This window comes from Takifugu rubripes, chromosome 5 (genome assembly GCF_901000725.2).
Source record: "Takifugu rubripes chromosome 5, fTakRub1.2, whole genome shotgun sequence".
Classification (NCBI taxonomy): Eukaryota; Metazoa; Chordata; class Actinopteri; order Tetraodontiformes; family Tetraodontidae; genus Takifugu; species Takifugu rubripes.
In genome coordinates this window covers 10919706-10940020 of record NC_042289.1, presented here as the reverse complement: position 1 = coordinate 10940020, position 20315 = coordinate 10919706, and the positions used below count along the sequence as shown (strand labels likewise).

At 49.8% G+C, this 20315-nt stretch overlaps 2 protein-coding genes across 4 annotated transcripts; one reads left to right on the top strand and one right to left on the bottom strand.

The window, feature by feature from the left end:
• Nucleotides 1-1313: 1313 nt before the first annotated feature.
• tmem184a (transmembrane protein 184a) lies at nt 1314-10847 on the top strand. Of its 2 annotated transcripts, none has more exons than XM_029836841.1 (10): nt 1314-1518; nt 1633-1735; nt 1822-2043; nt 4180-4345; nt 5059-5149; nt 6305-6380; nt 7778-7869; nt 8536-8705; nt 8784-8981; nt 9505-10847. In XM_029836841.1, exons 3-10 carry the CDS (start codon nt 1822-1824, stop codon nt 9732-9734), a joined length of 1245 nt encoding a protein of 414 aa, XP_029692701.1. In that variant the 5' UTR covers nt 1314-1518; nt 1633-1735; the 3' UTR covers nt 9735-10847. The 2 variants fall into 2 exon arrangements, with proteins under 2 accessions (XP_029692701.1, XP_003964908.2); XM_003964859.3 differs by having other exon boundaries at nt 1314-1519; nt 1628-1735.
• mafk (v-maf avian musculoaponeurotic fibrosarcoma oncogene homolog K) lies at nt 10684-19233 on the bottom strand. Of its 2 annotated transcripts, XM_029836852.1 has the most exons (4): nt 19089-19233; nt 18747-18872; nt 13921-14006; nt 10684-13845 (listed from the first exon to the last, which is right to left on the bottom strand). In XM_029836852.1, exons 3-4 carry the CDS (start codon nt 13963-13965, stop codon nt 13408-13410), a joined length of 483 nt encoding a protein of 160 aa, XP_029692712.1. In that variant the 5' UTR covers nt 13966-14006; nt 18747-18872; nt 19089-19233; the 3' UTR covers nt 10684-13407. The 2 variants fall into 2 exon arrangements, with proteins under 2 accessions (XP_029692712.1, XP_003964907.1); XM_003964858.3 differs by lacking the exon at nt 19089-19233 and having other exon boundaries at nt 18747-19008.
• Nucleotides 19234-20315: the final 1082 nt, after the last annotated feature.

Genomic DNA, 20315 nt, shown 5'->3' with positions numbered 1-20315 from the left:
ATGTACCTGCAACTCTAAATATAATTTCTTTTCTCCACAGCACTTGCAAAATGTCTTCTCTGGACACTGTTATCAAGTCCAGACAGAAAGAGAATGAAATAAATGGGATTCTGACTCAGGTGGTCTGCACTGAGTTCAGCAATTACATATTTGTTGTTCTCACCCAATATGGCAAAATTGGATCACTGATATCAATCACACCTGACTCCAGGTCTACTGACATCAGCACCCCAACATTTTCCACCAAAGTACTGCTGGGCAAAGATGAGGTACGCTTGGGGTGGATGAGGGAGGTAATAAATAGGGGCAGTTACACAGGACCTATTTAAAGCTTCCAAACTGACCAGTTCACCTACAGTTATATGCTTCATGTTGGTCTTGGCTGTTCTGATTATCCACCTAAACTGCTATCAGTTTCTTTCAGAATGTAGAATATATTTTAAAAGGTTTAACCCCCAAACTAACATGGGCAATTTAACACTGGCCAGAATTTTCTTATTGATGAATTCTAAATGTTTCACTGCCATCCTTGCATTTCCTTATGTAGTAACATGTGGTTTGTATTTACTTGCAGCCGCTGACACACGTCTGCGCCAAAAATCTGGCAACTTTTGTCTCCCAAGAAGCCAGCAACAGGCCGGTCTTGCTGGGACTCGCACTCAAAGATTCCTCCATAGACGCAATAAAACAAATGAAAGAACTCATCAGAAGTTGTCAGGTGTGGTAGGAATAAAGGATCTAGATGAAGATGAAGCCTGGATTTTGCGCAGGCTGTTAAGAACCCACATGTTAATCAGACACATTAGAAATATATAAATATAAATCCAGTTTATGTGTCTCCAGAATGTAATGTTTTATAGCATTTTTCTATTGGAACGTACGCTTGTATTGATATAGTGATGTTTGAAATAAAGGATTTTGTTTTCATCTCTCTTTAAACTATAACACAGTCATTTCTGTTTTTGTTATTTCTTGAGCGACCCAAGTTGTGGTTAATGTTTACTGCAGATTAAATGTTTATTAGGTTTCACGAATATGTGAACTAGTGTTAGAGTTTAATTATAAAGGTCGTTTTTCAACACCGATGCACATTATGACAAAAATCATTGCCATTGCATTGTTTATATACACATTAAAATTTACAAACTAGGCTTCCTAAAAAAGACTTCATGTCGAAAATAAAAAGATATAAATTCTAAAAAGCTAAGCTGCTAAATTAAATAATTTATAGAGCTATGCTGTAGCGCTGTTCACCTGCGGCTTTTGTCCGGCGGCCATAAACGCAACGCGATGACGACACACGCAGGACACACGTGACCCGTTCACCTGTTCTCAACCTGTTTATCTTGGCTCCTCCTGGTCGCGCAAGGATAAGTTCGAATCCTCGTCGTTTAAACTGGAAAACTGACTTTACACTGGTTTCGCTGGGTAAACGCTTCGGGCCGTCATCGTATTTGATTGTTTTTTAAGCTGCGGTTTGTGGTCGCAGTTGTTCTGAGCGGACTTCGACCTCAGTCAGGTAAGCGCCTCGAACAAGGAAGTCAATACCTTTAAGCCCTTTTGATTAATAAAGCCTTTAATTTGCGCGGGGCAATGAACTCATTTAACAGGCTGCTTTTAATCGTAGATGTCGATTTTGTCGGGGCAGAACTGATCCAGGCTCCTCGGTGTCGGTCCGCTCTTTGACAGTAGGAAAGAAGCTTATGAAGACGGTGATCTCTCGCTGGATCTGGATGTATTTATGTGTTCTTACTCGGCAGTATTCGAACCAACAGAAACGACATTTTTACGCCACTTTTATTTCGGGGGGGTGTGTTTCAGATGAGCTTTCCTGCCGAAGTCATGGCTTCATCAGCTGAAAATGGCTCCATCATTCACCTGGATGCTCCAATTCTCCCAGACAAGTCGGACGTTTCCAACATGACCATTATCCGGACCGGGACCGGCGCGATCCTCGAGGATCAGTTCTTTTTAAACACCGTGGTGGCCCGGATGGTGTCGGGGATCTTTGTGTGGACCGCCCTGCTCATCACAGGTCACCAGGTGAGTCTCTCTCATGGCCTCCAGACATCGATGTTTCGAAATCGCCCAATCCCGAGGAGGCGTCAATCATTGCGGCATCAAGCGGTGTTGAGTAATGGAGCTTCCAAGCTGAGCACAGGCTCTGCTGCGGTTCCACTGTGACAGATTGCACCCCCCCCCCCCTTTGCCACAGGACAGAATCAAGCTCTTGGTTCCATAAAAAGGATTATTACCTGCCTGCAGGATCCACTTTGTTCCATCCACTGCAGTCATAAAGGATATCTCAGGCACTTATCTCTTCTCCCTGCGCCCGCTCCAGCGTTCAGCATTCTAGGGAAGGGAGGTTTGCTTCCTCATTTATATTCAGATGCACAAAAGCGGCCTTTCGGCCGACGAGAGCCGGTGACGCGCGCCGTCGGCGGTCAGGACGTGGAAGCGTCTGATCTCATCCCGCCTGCACCCGGAAACAATTCGCTCCGAGTGCTTCCTCTGGCATCGGTGGGTTTCCCCGCTGCGCACGCACAAAAGTATATGGAGATGGCGTTCGTGGGATAATGAGGAGCGAGCGGTGTTCGGCTGGTGGCTCTCCAGCTGTACCAGCCCCCATATTTAATTGATTCAACGTGCTTCAGAACAATCCGCGGGCTTGAAAGCCCGCACTTGTCCCCCATATGTGGGCTTTAAGTGTTTATGTTATGTGTTGTGGTTAATAACGGCTGTTCTAACATCTCTCTGCATCCGTGTTGCGTCCCACAGCAAAGCTCCTTCTGGGATTTGCGAGTCAATTTGCAGCAGATTGATTCCCGACGTTCCGGTGTTGCGTAAGTTTGGCCTAAAATTTGCCAGAAAGACGTTTTAATTGAGGTAAACAAGAAAGGTGTGTGCCACAGGGAGACCAGGACGGGCCTGCGGGCAGCAGCAGGAGCACCACCGGCCTGTGGGGATGCCGCTGGTGTCTCCTCTCATTTGGGTTTGGATGAACTGCGATGGACTGTTTCACTCGTGTCCCGAATGCTAAACCGTGAGCCGCATCTTCGTTTCCTTTTTCGCTGTAGCAAAACAACTTTAAGATGCCCCAGATTAGACAATGGCATCTTTTTTCTTTTTTTTAACGATAAGACGTCCCTGTAAGAGCCGCACGAGCGTTCCGCAGCTATGAGGAATGTTGGGAGGGAACGCTCATCAGAGATAAATCTGAGCCGTCGTGCTTCGGGTTACACAGAACATCCACTCTTGCATCAGACCGATAACAGGAAGTTGTGTTTGAGCAACAGCAACCTGATAGACGAGCAGGTTTTCTACTAATAAACCAGCTGATACCTCAGTGCTGAGTTCAGGTAAATGTGAGCCATTGTTTGTTAACCCCCCCCCCCCTTACACACACACACACACACACACACACACACACACACACACACACACACACACTTTGTTAAAGTGGCGTATGTTACGTATTAGTGTTGTCTCTGTAGTTAAAGTGTAATCACTGTCCCATTCTTGTCTATCTCTTCCGCATTTATAGAGGCCTCGTGGGTGAAGACCTTTGAAAGAGCGCTGTAAAATAATCCTGCTATCTCTTCATCGCCTTTATTTTCAGCGTTCCGAAGGGAAGTAAACTTTTCATCCACCCGAGAAGCGACGTCTCGCCACGGAGCGAGCAGCGCCGGGCGATGACTTTTAGCTGTAATAAGCTAAGGGAAGAGCGTAATCGATGGGCTCTGTTTGCTCTTACGTGGCTGACACGCCGACTTTATCACGCCTGCGTCCGTATCCAGGAGAACCGAAGGATTTGTCACCAGTTATCGGCGGCCGGGCGGTTCAAAGTCCAGTCCTGCCTTTTATCTAATGCAGCAGGACAGGACATTTCATGCTACTGTCACGAAGAGATGAGAAAATGTTGTCTCGATCCGATCATAAGTATCAGATCGGCCTTGTAATAGTATCGGATCTGAGGGGGGGGGGGCATACATAGCTGCTTTGGTATGAATGACTGTATCAGCAAACTGTATCGGTATCGCCACGGCGGTGGGTATTTAGTATCGGATCGTATCGGGAGCAAAAATCTGGACCGGGACAACCCGTTTCTGTTCCCTAGAGATGAGCATCGAACCCATCGTCATATTAACGACTTTATTTTCTCTCCTTTTTAAATTGTAGATCTATACGCATCTTCGGTCCTACACCGTCCCCAACCAGCAGCGCTACATCATCCGCATCCTCTTCATCGTGCCAGTGTACGCCTTTGACTCCTGGCTCAGCCTGCTCTTCATCAATAACGAGCAGTACTACGTCTACTTCGATTCCATCCGCGACTGCTACGAAGGTAACTGTCCCCTTTTGGATCGCTTCCTTCCCTCATTCATTCCTGCTGGCAAGCGGGAAGAGGAGAAACCGCCCGGACCCGTTTTCATTGTTGCTCATTGTCACGTTGGCAAACGTGCAGTGTTGAATTTCCACGTGTCATTTCAGGAGCAGCCTCCTGTTGTGCGCCCAGACAGTTTGTCGCCTAAGAATGATCCTGTTTATTTGAATTACTGGTTAAACGGGAATGCCTGTACAGTGGGAATGAACTCTGGTATCCGGACGAAGCACTGATAGATTTAAATTATAATTATGTGGGGCGGCATTAGCACCGAAGCTGAGTCGCGTGTTGGATTACAAGTGAAATTGATAAAAGGAGGAGGAGGAAATGAATAATTCAGGAGATTAGTCTCAACTTTGAAGGCCAATTTTGTGGCTGATTGATAGCGCGGTGCCTCCGAAAGCCACCGGCCTGCAGCTCCGGCTGAAATGTAGCTAACCCTCTCTTGACTGGACACCATCTGCATTAGCCTGCTTTAATCCCTCCTTAAATAGCAACAGAGTATTAGGAAGGGATTTCCAGGCCTCAGAACCCCGGAAGGCTTCTTAATGTAAAGAGTCAAACATGTATTGTTTCAAATTGTGGGAACGTTTGACTTTTTCTTCATTCTAAACATGTTTTCGGTCGAATCGAGATAAAATAACGCCGAGCTCCTCTTTTTTTTTTTGGCACAGCGTTTGTTATTTACAACTTCCTGAGCTTGTCCTTCGAGTATCTTGGAGGAGAAAGCGCCATCATGTCAGAGATCCGAGGGAAGCCCATACAGTAAGTTCCTCAGTCTTCCCGCAGCGGCGCTGCTCCTGGGAATGCTAATGATCCCGTGAACGTCAGCTATCCTTACACATCTTTGCTGCTCGGCATTAGATCAAGGTCTGTGTTTCTTGTTTACATTAACATCTGCTTGGATAAAGCACATCGGGTATAAACATTAGTGGGAATCAACATTCAGGGCAACGGATCCAACAACCTGCAGGGAAATCTGAGTGTGTAGCTTCATCTTTTTGTCTGCCGAAGATGAAGAAAATGTTAAAATTAGATGTGCTTATATCCTCTCTGGGGAGGATTGTGAAAGGCCTAATGCTGACAAGCATCTTGGAGTTATGAGCCCAAACATGTGCTGTAGCTCACTGATAAATGTCAGGTGCTATCTGAGTCTAGAAGTTAGTCTTTATCTGTCCCTGCTGCTCAGGCCCAGCCGTCCCTTCACCCCTCCACCCCAATTAAGGCTAATGGTCCAGGAAGGGTTACAGAAATGTAATTACTATCCATTAAGCCAGAGCATTTTCAAGAAAAAAACCTTAATACCCCATCTTCTGCGTGACCCTGGATTCTTGGTTCATTTCTAATTTTTAATCCCAAAGCAATTTAGCTAATTCACCGAAGATACCATGAGCCCCAGAAACTGGGAAATCCAGTGTTATCCTCGCCACCCTGACCTTCCCCAAGTGTTCCAGTTTGACGTATAGTTTATATTAAAAAAGAGCAGCACTCTGAATTACCTTATTCACCACTGGGAACTTGTCAAAAATCAACTTTGGGTCCAGAATTTTCAATGAGTGTATCAAAAACCCAGTGAGCAGCTTGTCTTCCATTTTACCTGGTTGTCCTTTGTAGAGTTCTAAACAAAACCAAGTGGGATTTACCCGCGTGGGCGGCTTGCATGAATAATATTGCCCTGATTTACATACGCTGCAGTCAAACGAAGCGCCACCCAGCTCTGCACGGAGCAGAATCCACTTATTAAAAATGAGAAATACCCTTTAAAAAAAAAAAGCTTTCTTATTCCCGATTCATCTGATTTCTTCACATCTTGGCCCACAAAAATGGGATTTCTCTCCAGAAAGTGAAGGAACGCATTGAGCAGGTCTCTGAGACAGACTCTCTGCTGTATAAGGAGGTGGCTCCCTTTTGTTTCCACAGGTCAAGCTGTCTGTATGGTACCTGCTGCCTGGTCGGGATGAGCTACTCCATCGGCTTCTTAAGATTCTGCAAGCAAGTGAGTTCCTCCCCGACTGTCTCGGCTCCCTTTCTGAAGTCTGCACAGGAAACAATAGGTGCCCAGCTCCCCAAACACCAAAGCGCTCCTGCTGGGCGACTTTAGGTGGCGGCGTCCGCTCTTACAGCCACCTCCAGGCGCGTTTTCTGACGTTCAGAAGATGAGCCGAGATGTGCGACATGCTAACTGGAAGCTAACAGCGACATTGTTATTAAATGCAATATTAAGGGAAGTGATAATGGAATGAAGGTGAGGTGGAGCCTCTCATCCCCGGCCCGTGAAGTTAATCCCAGCTAACCTAAGATAAATCTGATAGGCAAAGCTCACCAGATCAAACCGATTTTTAAGTAAAAAAAAAACAAAAACTCCTTCCTCGGTCCTGGCAGGCTTTGGCGTGTGCTTAAAAAGAGGTGAACAAATGAATGGGTGATATTGAAAAGCTGCCGAGTGTTGCCGTGGTTCCATGAGATAAGAGATTAAGTAGCTCCGGAATCCTGGGCCCTTTTTTTTTTTTTTTTTTTTTTTTTTTAACATTTCATTTTTTAAATCCTTTATCATATTGACAGACAGTTTAAGGTCTTATTTTCTGGAAAGTAGGCAAAAGTGTAATCCTGGAAGCGGCGCGGGCGGGTTCGGGGACTGATGGGGGCCGTCGCAGAAGCCATTATTTCAATAAGAATACACTTTTGTAATTTTGATAATGTGAACCAGTCAGTCCGGCTGATACTGCACTTTCCCGGCTCATCGGGGGTGTAAGCGTGCGCAGGCGTGGCGAGGGGCTGAGATTCAGCCCACAGTTCACAGGAGGTGGCCGCGCGGTCCCAGGTGACGTGAGTGCGTGACAGGCATCAAACGTCCCCGCGCATATCGCCCCCGAGGCACCTGGTGGTCGGGAACCTGTGTGAAACGCGCCGCTCATGCAGGAACCGTTGGAGGATTTCTCCGGCGTGTATAAAGATGCGTCAGCAAATTCTCCCCTCTTTAAGAATATCCGCTGTGACACGTTGGCAGCAGAAGAGGTTTACCGCCACCAAAGGCTAAATACCTCAAAGTAAATCAATTTAATAAAGCCATTTGGAAAAGCTCCCCTCCAGACTATCAAACTGAGCGCTGCTGCTCTGATGCACCCGAGCGCGGCCACAGGGATGGAACTTTCCTGCCGCCTCTGTTAAATCGGTTGGTTCTGGCTTCAGTACAGACCACAAAGGACTCCCATCTTATAGGATGGAGCACGAAGGTCTACCCCCCCCCCCCCCCCACCGCCCACATCCCCCGCATCTTAATCTTGTTCCACACAAACTTACACGTCCTCTGAATTAGTTGCGCCGCCGGTTTTCACGTATCCTTCCGCCTCCTGCTTGTTTGTCTTCTGAAGTGTGATGTGTTCCGTTCACCAGGCGACGCTGCAGTTCTGCGTGCTCAAACCCATCATGGCCGTCATCACCATCATCCTGCAGGCCTACGGCAAATACCACGACGGGGATTTTAAGTGAGCGCCGCCGTTTCTCGCCCTTCCTCGCGCTTTGCTAGCAAATCAAGCGTTGCAGAGCAGGACTGAGGGTGTTGAGCCTTCCTGTGGGCAGGGTTACTTTTTATCCCCCATCCTTTCCTGTGGATTTTCACTGTTTCACTTTGGTGTTATTATAAATGATTCTGGTGCTTCCTAGCTTTATTACGCACGTGTCACGAGCGCCGACCCCAGAGAGGCTCGTGGAGCCGGTCAAATTATATTCTGAGTGTAATTGAAAGCTCTAAAATATGCAGCACCGTCTGACTGATTCCCACGTGCAGCCGTGGCAACGCTCCGAATAACCCCGGAGTTCACCCCGCCCCCCCCTCCCCGCGTGCTTCCTTGTTCCCTGAAATAGCTCTCTCTTCTATGTCTGCCTTTACGTTCCCTAACAAGAGCCGTGATGTTTCCTGTTGTTTACTCGTACGTTCTCAGCCAGCCGTGCGCGCTGGTAATTAGTGTCGCCACAGCTAGTTCCACGGGGAACCTCTCCAGAATGCCAAGCGTTGAGGCGGGGGCGCTGCCTGATGGATAACGACGTCTGCCCCCAACATGACATAGACACGTACATAAAGGGATTGTTGGCTTTGCGGAGAGGCGGCGCAGGAATCTGGGGTTTCTCATCACTCTCTTCTCTCTGCGCAGCATCAACGGAGGATACCTCTACATCACCATCATCTACAACTTCTCCGTCAGCCTGGCGCTCTACGCCCTCTTCCTCTTCTTCTTCGCCACCAGCGACCTGCTCCGGCCCTACGAACCCGTGCTCAAATTTCTCACCATCAAGTCGGTCATTTTCTTGTCCTTCTGGCAGGGTAAACGCCGCCTTCCGTCGCTCCCTCTATCCGCTCCGCGCCCAGATCCCGCCTCACTGTTCTGTGGCTGCCTTTCAGGAATGGTCCTGGCCATCCTGGAGCGCTGCGGCGTCATTCCCAACGCCCTTTTCATCGACGGGCAGGAAGTGGGCGCCGGCACGGTGGCGGCGGGTTGGCAGAACTTCATCATCTGCATCGAAATGTTCTTCGCGGCCATCGCCCTGAGATACGCCTTCCCCTGCACCATCTACCAGGAGCAGAAGAGTGAAGTGCCAGGTGAGAGCTGAAGGAATGTTGCCCCCACGGGGCAAACGCAGCCTTGGAAGTGCTGGGAGTGACTCCGCTCCGCCCCGTTGGTGTTCATTAAGTTCATTAAGCCCAGAGTTTGTGCATATTTGCCAGCCGGCAAAGGCAGCGCTGCTGTAGGGGGTAGTGGGGGGTGGGTGGGGGGGGTAAAAGCAGCTCAGCAATGCAAAGGAAACCTGGTGAGTAATCGGAAGCAGCAAGCAAATTCCAACCGGGGCTCGGGAGGGAAAGCTCCGATATCAATCACCCAGCCAATTTATTCCCCCCTCCAGGAAGCTCCTCCGTTCCCAGTCTCCGGGATAATAAACATTTCTTTATGACTATTATATGACCTCCCTTTAAAACCAGATGATTTCCTGCTTGCCCTTCTTTTCTTTACGGCCGGCTGTCAATCATTGATCGCGTTGGGCGGTCACATGACCCGCGCGGCGCTACCCGCTGCGATTAGAGGTGGAGTCTAATTAGTTTTTGTCCTCTTCTCTTGCTCGGACAGCGAACCTCCCCCACATGCACAGCATCTCCAGCGGTTTGAAGGAAACCATCAATCCGGGCGACATGGTGCAGGACGCCATCCACAACTTCTCCCCGGCCTACCAGCAGTACACCCAGCAGTCCACGCAGGAGGTGGTGCCGCCCAGCATGAACGGCAAAGTGGCCACGGGCACCAAGAGCTCTCGCAAACTGGATAAAATCATGCTGATCACCTCTGACGACGAGCTGTAACCCAGCCGGATGCGGGGCGTTCCTGTCCCGGGCACATCTGGATCAGATGGAGGCGCAGATGGATCCAACCCAGCCGCTCCTGTTCCACCATTTCATTGTTTAGGACAGTCGACTCGTTTCCTGGTTTAAAGAATTCAGCGTTGGCAGGAAAGTTGCCCGTCACCAGGGCCCAGAAATCCAGAGCTCCGCATTTTCCCTGAATCAAACGGCTTGTTGTTCGACGGCGTCCCTGATTCCGCCGGTGTCATTAGTGTCTGAAGCGCGTTTTCTCTGATTCACATCGATTGTTTTTTTTGTTTTTTTTTTGTTTCGGCGAAGAGACGATTCACGTGCGACTCCGGGTGGGAAGCAGGTGGGACTTTTTCCACGGCTGCTCCGTTTGAACTTTTGTGCTGAGCGTTCTTCTGCGCGCTCCTGATGAATGGAAGGTCGTTCAAAGACACCTTTGTGCTGAAGCAAACTGCTGGCTGCAGCACTTTGCCAGTTGTTCCCGACGACTGTTGCGCGGGCAAAGTGGGTAAACTTTCCTCTGACAAAGTGAGAGCTCGTCTCTCTAACGCAACCTTCGGTTTCACTTGGAAGGACTGAGACAAATGGGCAGAATTTGAATCAGGAATCATGTTTTAACGTGTGATATTTTATATTTGATGGTGTGTGTGTGTTGCCAAAGTAAAACAGACACATGCCCTTTTGGAAATTCTTGTTCCTCTTAGGTTGCAGTTGGAGGCGTTATTAATCCTGGCAGGGAGATTTTACACATAAAGTTGCTGCTTTTAGTTAAACTTTTATTTATGCATGTGCCAATGTTGGCTTTTTTTTTTTTTTAATGGAAATGAATTCACAGTAATTGAATATATGAATAAGTAATTGGCCGGCTACCGTTTAGGCTCATTCATTTTCTTGTGTTTGGACCATTTGTTGAATGAAGCACATCCACACTTCTCAATGAGGGAGAAGAAAGCTTTATTTGAAAGTACAAAAACAGGCAGAGCAGGGCTATTTATAAGAATAATTTACCATACATTTCAATCTGAGCATTAACAGACTTTGTTTTTTACATGAGGGTAGTTCTTTGAGGAAAAACATGTCAATAAATGAAGGCAAACTAAAAAATAATTTAGGTGTTTTGTAATAAAATTACACAAGTGAATGAAATAAATAGAAAATATATGAGCAGAATAAGAGCAAATGGAAGTACATATTCACTTTATGCTGCCTTTATGTTCGTGTCTTACAGGTTACAACACGCAAAACATTTTGTCGTCGTCACATCTGTTTAACTACCTTTGTGTTTGTATGTTTATATATTTACCCACCCAACATTGAATCCGTGCGCATGCTTAATTCTCTGGATTTATAGAGCTTTATCTTAGCAAACCTCTTCAAACTCCATCACTAGAATTAAACCCTGTAGCTTGTCGGGCTGGAAAAGCTTATTTAATTAAACCCAAATTTTCACTGATCAATTTTAAACTAATATCCTTTTAACGCACAACTGAGCTCATTTTTTTCCCCCATAAATCGGTTCAGTTCCGTCAGCTGACGGGAGGGAAATAATCTCGCGGTGCGTTTAGTGACATCGGGGCCAATTTTCTTCCTGGATAAAAGCTTCAAAGGCAGAAAGGGGCTCGTCGATTTGTGAAATCTTTGCGGCTTTACTGCGTTTATTCACTGAGGTTTGTCTTTTATGGCGCAGAAACACTCTTAGACGGCCAAAGGCACCAGGTCGCATCCACAAACAATAAGTGCTACAATCAAACGACTGGTTTTCCAGCATTGACCTCGAGCATCGGAGGTCACTGTAACGTTGGTCAGAAAAGCCTTTAAATCATCTGCAGGAGGAGCTGCGCCTGTATTTTCCTGTTTGTGCATCTGCTCAGGTTTTTAATGTGTGAAAACCTCTCGGCTAAATCGCTCCGTGTGTATTTCTACACGTCTTAAACCGGCGGTGCTGCCAAGGTCTTTGATTCGATTTGTGGTCTAGAATTTTTTTTTAAAAAAACAAATAAAAAAGAAAGAATACTGTGCTGAGAAGAACTACTCGAAGGGTTAAGCTGCGGGAATAGTTTTCTCGTTGTAAATGTGAATATAACCTCTTCAGAAAAGGTCCGGCGTCGGCGTAATTCGACTTTTACGAATGATTACATGATCACACCACTCCCGGGATAGTAGAAGACATAAATATAGAAAAATATGTAATATCTATTTACTGTGTATGCATATAAAACTAGGTATCGGAGAGAACGTGGTATACGCCAGCACGGGAACGAGTGAAAGTACAAAACGAGAGTCACAACACAGCAATGCCCCTGCTGGAGAAAATCCCAGCAGGTTCTACAGCAGCAAAGTTCCCCCTCCTGTTCTCCGCAGCCGTGGAACAGTGGGAGAACTTCAATGTCCTCTGAGCCAAGAGACAAATCCCGACACCAACCATCTCCGACGACTTCGCTCCCGACTAGGAATGGATCCTCTGTAAGAAGAGCTTGTTTTCAAGTGAGTTTCATACTTAAATATCTCGTCATGTGCAACAGGAAGAAGCTTTTGTTTGCTGTGCTGGTTGAGCGGCTCCCTCCGGAGTCGGGAGTTCTTGCAGAAGAGGGCGCCTAAAGCGAGGAGAACGGCTACAGGTTGCAGACTTGCCAACGCCAGCAGCAGCACTTGGGACCCGGCGGCAGGAATGGTTTCTATCTGGACGGACTTCTACATGGAGAGACCCTTAAATCTGTAATATACAGGAAGTAACCTGAGCTGCGTCCCGCTTTAATGTGACCCCTCTCTATCACCATGATCCAATATGGATTACCTTCCCAAGATTTACGTACACGAGAGTCGGACGCCGCCCGACCGGTGCTGCGGAGTTTACGTGGTGTGGTCGGACCACATTCAATCATCATGTAACTCGACAGTTCCCATCGAAGTGCTGTGTTGGCAGAGCCCCCCCCACCCCCTTATTTCTTCAACAGCGTGAATATCTGTCGGTCCAAGTGAGGGATTATTTGGATGTGAGAGAGAAAGGCACGTGTTCCGAGGAGGAATCGATTTAAACCTACAAAAGGCTGACAGACTAATCCCAAACCTGGAGGAACCGGCGCACGTACGGAAGCCTCGGTTGGAGCAGCTTTACTTCCTGAAGTCTAATGGAGAGCCGCTGCAGTCAAACGCCGCAATGGGGCCTTTTGCACTGCTCGGCGCGTTTAGAGAGGAACTAAAGGGGGGGGAACCTTTTGGCTGGTGCTTGAAGGCAGCGGACGGCGTGGAACTGCAAATAAGGCGACGGCTTCGGGTGAATTTATTTTAACATTATTTGAATGTGAGTAAAAGAGAGGCCCGTGGCCGGAGCTGCCGCAGTGAGGCGACGGAAACGCTTATTGCCACGCGGCAGTAAACGCACCGTCTCCGCTATCATGGAGGAAGGGTCACGGAGGTCCGAAACCGGTGCCGGTGGGCCGGGGAGGCGGGTTTGCACAGTGACCAGACAACACAGACTGTGTGAGACAGAAGGGAGGACAGAGCTGTGAACGCAGCGTGACAGCTAAGGAAGAGTTTTGCCGACCCACTCCGTCCCTCAGTCCAACTACTGAGCGTCCTCTCAGTAGGGTGGGGGAGCGGGTTCAGGCTGGATCGGAACCGGAAAAGGACTAGGCAGGAGAAGGAGAGCCCAGTCCTGTCAACACTACGACGGGGCTGTAAACGGGGCGGGGCTGGAGTTGTTGTGGTTGGCAGACTTGACGATGGTGATCACGCTGGTGGTGGCCACCTTGCCTGGCGAGAGGGGCCCATGAGTCACAGTCCGGGCGAAGCACTGCAGGGCCTCGTACTTGGCCCGCAGGGCGTCGAGCTCCAGCCTCATGCTGGCGTTCTCTCGGGCCAGCTTGTCCACCTCCTGCTGCAGCTCGATCTTCTGTCTCTCCAGCTCCTCCTTCTGCGTGACACGCTTGATGCGGCAGCTGGCGGCGTAGCCCCGGTTCTTCAGGGTCCGCCGCCGCTGCTTCAGCCGCACCACGTCCTCCTTGGTCAGCCCGCGCAGGTGCTGGTTGAGCTCTCGCACGGACATGGCGACCAGCTCGTCGTCGCTAAGCACGGGGGCATTCTCGCCCGCTTCCCTCTTGATCTGCAGGACAGGAGCAGCGGATGAGCGAGAGCCCGACGTCCCGAGGAACCTCGTTACAAGCTTGACTTCACTTACCTTTAAAGCTTTGCTCGTCTTGAAATGAGTCGTCATTCCCTGCATGCAGACAACTGGCCAGAACCTCACAGAAGACCCACTGAGAACTAAACAGAAAAGAAACAGCATTACTACAAAATCTAGTTTACGACGAAAAAGGAGAATTTTTTACTAGACCAACGTTTGATGGTAGATTTTAACAACAGGAAGGAAACAATTCTGAGATGATAGGATGGTATAAGAGGGTCAGTGGTTCTTTCCAGGGCTGACGCAGCAGCAGAATCCTGGTCGATCAGCTAAGTAACTAATTAACTTGCCTGGCTTTAGTGTGTGAGAGCTATTAAAGTCACTGTGACTGTGAATCAAACAAGGTTCTCTTCTTCTTACCATTGCTGCTGCTGTTATTGTCGTTAAAAGGATTTCTGTTGTTGTCATAGTTCACTCGTCGTAATAGTAGCAGCAGTTGGAAGTGTAAATGGGTTTTGCACGTTGCAGAGGCACAACATAACTGTCACCCTGCCAAAGCTTTAAAAACGTCTCTGCAGGGTTGTCACACATGCCTGCTGCAGCGTCGGGGGACCAGCAGGGGGCAGCACAACACCACTTATCCGATCAGAGAGGGAGGCCTTTGTCAAAGTAGTTCACTAGACCAAGTTTATCCATAACAAACATCTCTCCCTCTCCCCCCTTCTCTCTCTCTCTCATGTAAACCTTGTGTATAATCTGCGTTTTCCAGGCTTCATGTGCTCATTACAGGGAGGCACATGCTCTCCTCTCTGCCGGGGCTAAAAAAAAAAAAGTGATCCCGTGAGAGACGCACAACCCCCAAGGCTCCATTTTGGGACCAGCCATGAGTACAAACGTACTGTTCCGTGCTCAACTGCTGCCATGGCAACGCCCTGCTGAATGGGTGTGGGAGTGTGAGTCACATGGTCACTAAAAGGGTAAACAAGTCTCATTCATAACCACAACACAACCCGAGCACAGTCGCATTAAAGAGAATCAGGAGATTTGTGCAGAATCCACCCCTTTCTTTTCCTTTTTCCCGTGACCTCCCCTCAATTCGGTCGGACGGTTTCCTCCCCGATCCGACGCCCGGATCGGTCCGCTCGGCCTCCCGCGTGAGATACAGCAGATCTTATCATCGTAATGTTGACTGTTGTGCTGAACTTTACAGGGCAGTGGATGTGCCTGTGGAAAATTCCTGGAGACAGAGTGTCACAGAAAAATAGTTTCCTTTCTAGTCACTGGTGTATTTTTGCTGCAATACAACAATGTATTCAGTTCTGAGTGCTGCGTCTGGCCGGCTGGATCCTCTTACACTGGGCTTTCCTGAGCTGTTCTATGCCCTTATTTAACTCGAGTGGATATATTTAGCTCGCAGTGCTGACACAAGTTTCTGCCAACTAAACAATTTAAGTGAACATGTGATAAGCAATACCTCGGCAAGAGAGCGAGTCTCTGCAGCCCAGCTGGACGAAGCTCTCGTGGAAGAAAAGCAGCCTGGGTGTGGCTGTTCTTTTTGGGATTTTTTTTTTTTCGGGTATTTTCACGTGCTACGGCTACACGGCTAATCCAGAGCTTTGGCGGCTCTTTGATGGGAGCCGAACGTTAGGCGCTGCCGTCTGAAGCGGCGCGTGCTTTTGCAGCAGGAACTGAACAGGAGTGCGCAGGCCCACGGAGCGAAGCCCAGAGAGCAGCTGCAGCTCTTCCTGAGGCCCTCGTGTTTTGCAAAGAGCTTAAAAAAAACCCTAAAACTGAACAAGTCAGAAGTGTAAGAGAGACGGACCGAACGTCCCCGACCAGCAAACAGACTCATGTCGTTGATGTTGCGTCATGAGGGCTCCCTGGGTATGCGGCTGAGCAAAGATCATGGAAAAGTGGTGTGTGTGTGTGTGGGGGGGGGGGTCTCTCTCTTCACACAAGAGGCCTCCAAGCTTAAACCAAGAGGCCGGATTGTTTCCCAGAAATTCTTTGGCCGCGTGTTTGTGTTTTTGCAACGTTTCAAAGTTCTCCTGAGCAGAAGAAGCACAAAGTGGCCCCTGTGACACAGAACCAGCCTGAAAGGGACTCTGGGAAAATACCTCAAAGTAGAAGCCGCACATGGCGCATTTCAAATAGCAATACCCCCCCCCCCCCCCCCCCCCCCCCCCCCCCCCCCCCACTCCCAACCCCTCAAAAAAAACCACATTCTTGAGCGAACACACATGTGCAAACCCTCACATGTAGAACAAACGGAGGGGGGGGGGGGGGCTTGGTATGTCCTGCAATGCTCTCAGCTGTGGGGGAGGTGGAGCTCAGACGATCCCGCTTGTAAAACAGCGGCTGCAAAATTCGCGAAATGTCTGGAATCCCGACGCGTCTCGCATCTTTCGCCTGCCCAAACAAATCCTGAAGCGGCCTGCGTGCGCGCATGTGGAAAACAGGAGTCTTCCAGCAGCTCCTCCGCTGCCAGACTCTGGAAACACGCTTCCATTTTTCCCCCCACCGTCTGTTTTCCACCCGTTCTCACGCGCCGCACCTTTATTACATCACTTTTTATTCTGTTCTACCCTTCAGGCCCATCGGCCAGAAACCGGACCTCACAGATTTCCCAGACTTCCCTTCCCTGCACGTGCGGGCCCACCTGGGCTCGGAACGCCGCGACGGCAGATTTGTGCGAGAGGGCGCAGTCACGCCACCTTTTGCTGCTAAATGAACAGCTTCTCCAGGCTGGTGAGAACGGCAGATCTTTCAGGGATTAAAGCACAAAGCCGGCAACCCCGGGAAAAGCTCCCGCCGCTCCTGCGTTTCCATCAGGGAGGCGGAGGGAGCGGCAGCGTGCGGCCCTCTGCTCTTTCTCCAGCGCAGCACATTTGCTGGGATCTTAGGCGAAGGAAATGGAGAGCATAGCTGAGCGGTGAGTCACGCTGTTTACTGGTAAAAGCGACGACCGGCGGCAGGGAATCACGCCCGCCCGATCTGACGTTTCCTGGAAAATCCCGTTGGTTCATGGGGAGGAAGGAAAAGTACACAAAACTGAAAATGGTTGGCAGCCTTGGCAGAACGTTGCTGTGGAAAAAGGAGAGATGACCAAATGTCTGAGCTAATCCCATTGTCTCCCATTAGGAGGGGCGTGGGGGGGGGGGGGGGGGGGCAGAGTTACACGGGACATTTTAGCCCGTTCTCGATTATTACGTCAAGGTTCCAAACTAGACATTCCAAAACAAAGCTCGGCCCTGCGCTCGAGCTACGGTCGCGGTGAAAATGGGTCTCCGTGGAAACGGCGAGCAGCCAGCCAGCCACAACGTCAACGCCGCTCTCAGGCCTTTATTTTCACATGCGGACGGTTCGAGTGTGTGTTTACGTTGTCGCTAACGTGTAATTTAGGCCACTGTGGAGCCAGGAAGCGGATCGACACTGGGATCAGTGGGGGGTGGGGGGGGGGGCAAGAGATTCCCAATAAAACAACCTTACTCAGGAAAAAACAAAGTGAAAGGGGAGAAGTGTCTGGGTGGGCAACAGGGGGGTCGCTGATGCTCTGTTAGCAGTCGACTCTCTTTCTGGTGCTTCCAAGGAGTCGGGGGGGGGGGGGGGTGTAACCACTGGCTCCCAGAGTCAATCATCAAAACTCCACTAGTCTTTTTTTCCAGTAAAAGGAGCAAAACACATCCTAGTGAACGTGAGTCATCACATCGGCGACCGCAGCTATTCAACTTTCACAATCCTGCACCACAAAAACGCCCCGCGTTCCCTTTGATCCGCCTCTGCGGCCCGCCGGGGACCCGGGGCTGCTCGCAATTAGCCTTTCTATTATTTGTTGTTGTTATTTTGACGGGGGGGTGGAGGAGGGGTGGGGGTGGGGGCTGGTCTCAATGTGCCTCGTCACCGTCACAGGCTGCGGCGGCGCGCGGATGACGCGTCCAGAGGCGACCTCACCGAGCCACATGTGAGCCTCATGACGGGGGAGTGGACCCAGCAGCCATCAGGCAGCCGGAGACGTGACGCAAACATTCGGCACCGCCAAAGGTCACCAGGCCGTGCGGCCAAACATGGTTGGCCGGGGGGGTCGGACTCAGCACAGAGCTGAAATCCAGCATTTCCTTCCTCTGTTGGAGTGATTTATGGTCTCTGGAAGTGCCCCCCCCCCCCTCCTTTACTGACTCCTAGGCTCTGTTGGTCGGCCATCAGCCGCGGAGGTCTGACTTCATCGCGCCCTTTGTCCCACATGTCTAAAACGCGGCCCACGTGTTGTGTCCAATGTCACGAAGCTGCTGGTGGAAACGGGCGCTGAAAGCAGCCGGACTGGCGACTTTCAGGAGGATGTGAGATCTTTGCTATATGGAATTAATGAGAAAATTTCACTTCCATATTCCCCAAATGAGCTTGCAAAAAGGTGCTAAAAATAACTCAAAAAGATTCTCTGGTGCGGCGGAGAAGCTGCAGCCTGTGAGACGCGCTGGGAGTATAACTTTCCTCTAAAAATTGTAGTAGAAATGTAGTAAACATTTTATTTATGTAGTCACACACACAACCTCGCGCCCACGAGATCCATTTTTGACATTTGAAAATCAATTTTAAATTCAAATTCGCCAGCAGGAGAGCGTCCTAAACTAAGGTGACGGGGGAAACGGTCGTTTTCGAGTGGTCGCTTCTCCCCCAGCACCGCTGACGCACTGATGTTCCAACACGTGCAGACGCTCCTGAAACCGCTGACAAAAACAACATTAACTCCCAGAAGCGCGTCCGCCGTGCGTGCGTCCCTCCACCACACGTTACCGTGACAACTTCCACGATCGAAAATAGGAATGTCAAAACATCTTCAACCCCCTCCTATTAAAAAAAACAAAAAAAAAAAACAGCCTCACCTTTAGGGACGCGCGGGTCTGCGGGCAGGAACGGGGGTAAATCCGGCCGAGCGGCTCTCCGGTCCAGGCGGCGGGAGCAACTTTACGCGGTCCGTGCGGTGCGTCCACCGGCGGCGGATCCTCGTACTGAATTAAGTCCAAAACAACAACAATGTCCCAACATTCCACGCGCTGCTTCCGCAAGCGCTCACGTCACCGGCTCCTCGTGACCGCCCCCTCCATTCATGAAAATAACTTTGTGCTGACGTCAGTGTGGGGAAGGGGGGGGTGGGGGTTGGTGGGGGTGGGGGGGGAAGGCCAGAAATAGACGGAGGACAGAGCCGGAGGCTGCTTTTTACTTACTTTCCTGCACGGCCCCGATGCGCGCACGATCAATCCGAACAGCAGAGCAGGTCCCGCTGCCGCGCGTCCTCTGACACCCTCCTGTTCCGCGCGCAGCCGCAAAAATGCGCTCGGACTGGGAGAAAACAGCGGCCACCGCCTCCCCCCACCACCCCTCTGCCTCCCTCCCCTCCACCTGCCTCTGGAGCAGCATTCCATTCCAGAGGAAAGTATGTGGAGTAGTGGCCCAGCGGTCCCAGGGTTCCTCCGGTCCGAGGGCCCCGTCACAGGTTATTCTGGGTGATGAAGCCCTCGGAGCCGAGCTTAGGCCACCACCACCTTTTAAGGCCTTTTCTAGTTTCCTTCTGCTTTTCAGTGATGTAAGAAGAAGGTTTGAGCAGTGCTTACACAAGCGGGAGGGGGGGGGTCTGGTGGTGGTGGTGGGTGGATGGTTGGGGGTTCAGCTGAGTGAATGAATGTGGCTTCGCTCAGTCCGAGAGGAGGAACTCCTCTTCTAACGGACGCGAAGGTGCCTGACCTGGAGGTGAAGGCTCCCGTTGGACCGACTGGTTTCAGGAATCAGCCCAGTTCTCCTGCCAGGTCTTACTGGGAGCCTCTCTGGGGACCAGCGGCGGCTCTCTTTCAGCTGCCGTCCAGCTTGTTGGGATTAAAAAGCAGACAGAAGCTGCTGTTTGTGTGTTTGTGTGTGTGTGTGTGTGTGTGTTTCTGAGGGTATTTATGATTAGCAATGTGATGAATGAGTCCACTTCTCTACACAGACTATTTCAGCTTCCACGTGGGGCTGGAAACATTGAATCATGAGGGATTAGAGATGAGATCAAACATGAGATGATCTGGCCAGTGATCCTCCAGGTCCGGTGATCCTCCAGGTCCGGTGATCCTCCAGGCCCGGTGATCCTCCAGGCCCGGTGATCCTCCAGGCCCGGTGATCCTCCAGGCCCGGCGATCCTCCAGGCCAGGACACCTGACACCGAGCAGATTAGTGATGACTTTAGTTCTGAAATGACTGGAAACGGAATTCAATGGAATCTGATCGATCATTTCAGATTACCGAGAGTTAATTAAATGAGAGATTATGAGATTCCTTTCTGATGAGAACAGATGATTTGGGCAGATTAGATCAAGTGGGAGATTTAATTAAACTGGAGGATGAGAAATTGAAATGATTAGAAGTGAGAGGTGAACGGACGGATGGAACGAGACCACGATCATTAATGGGATGCAGAC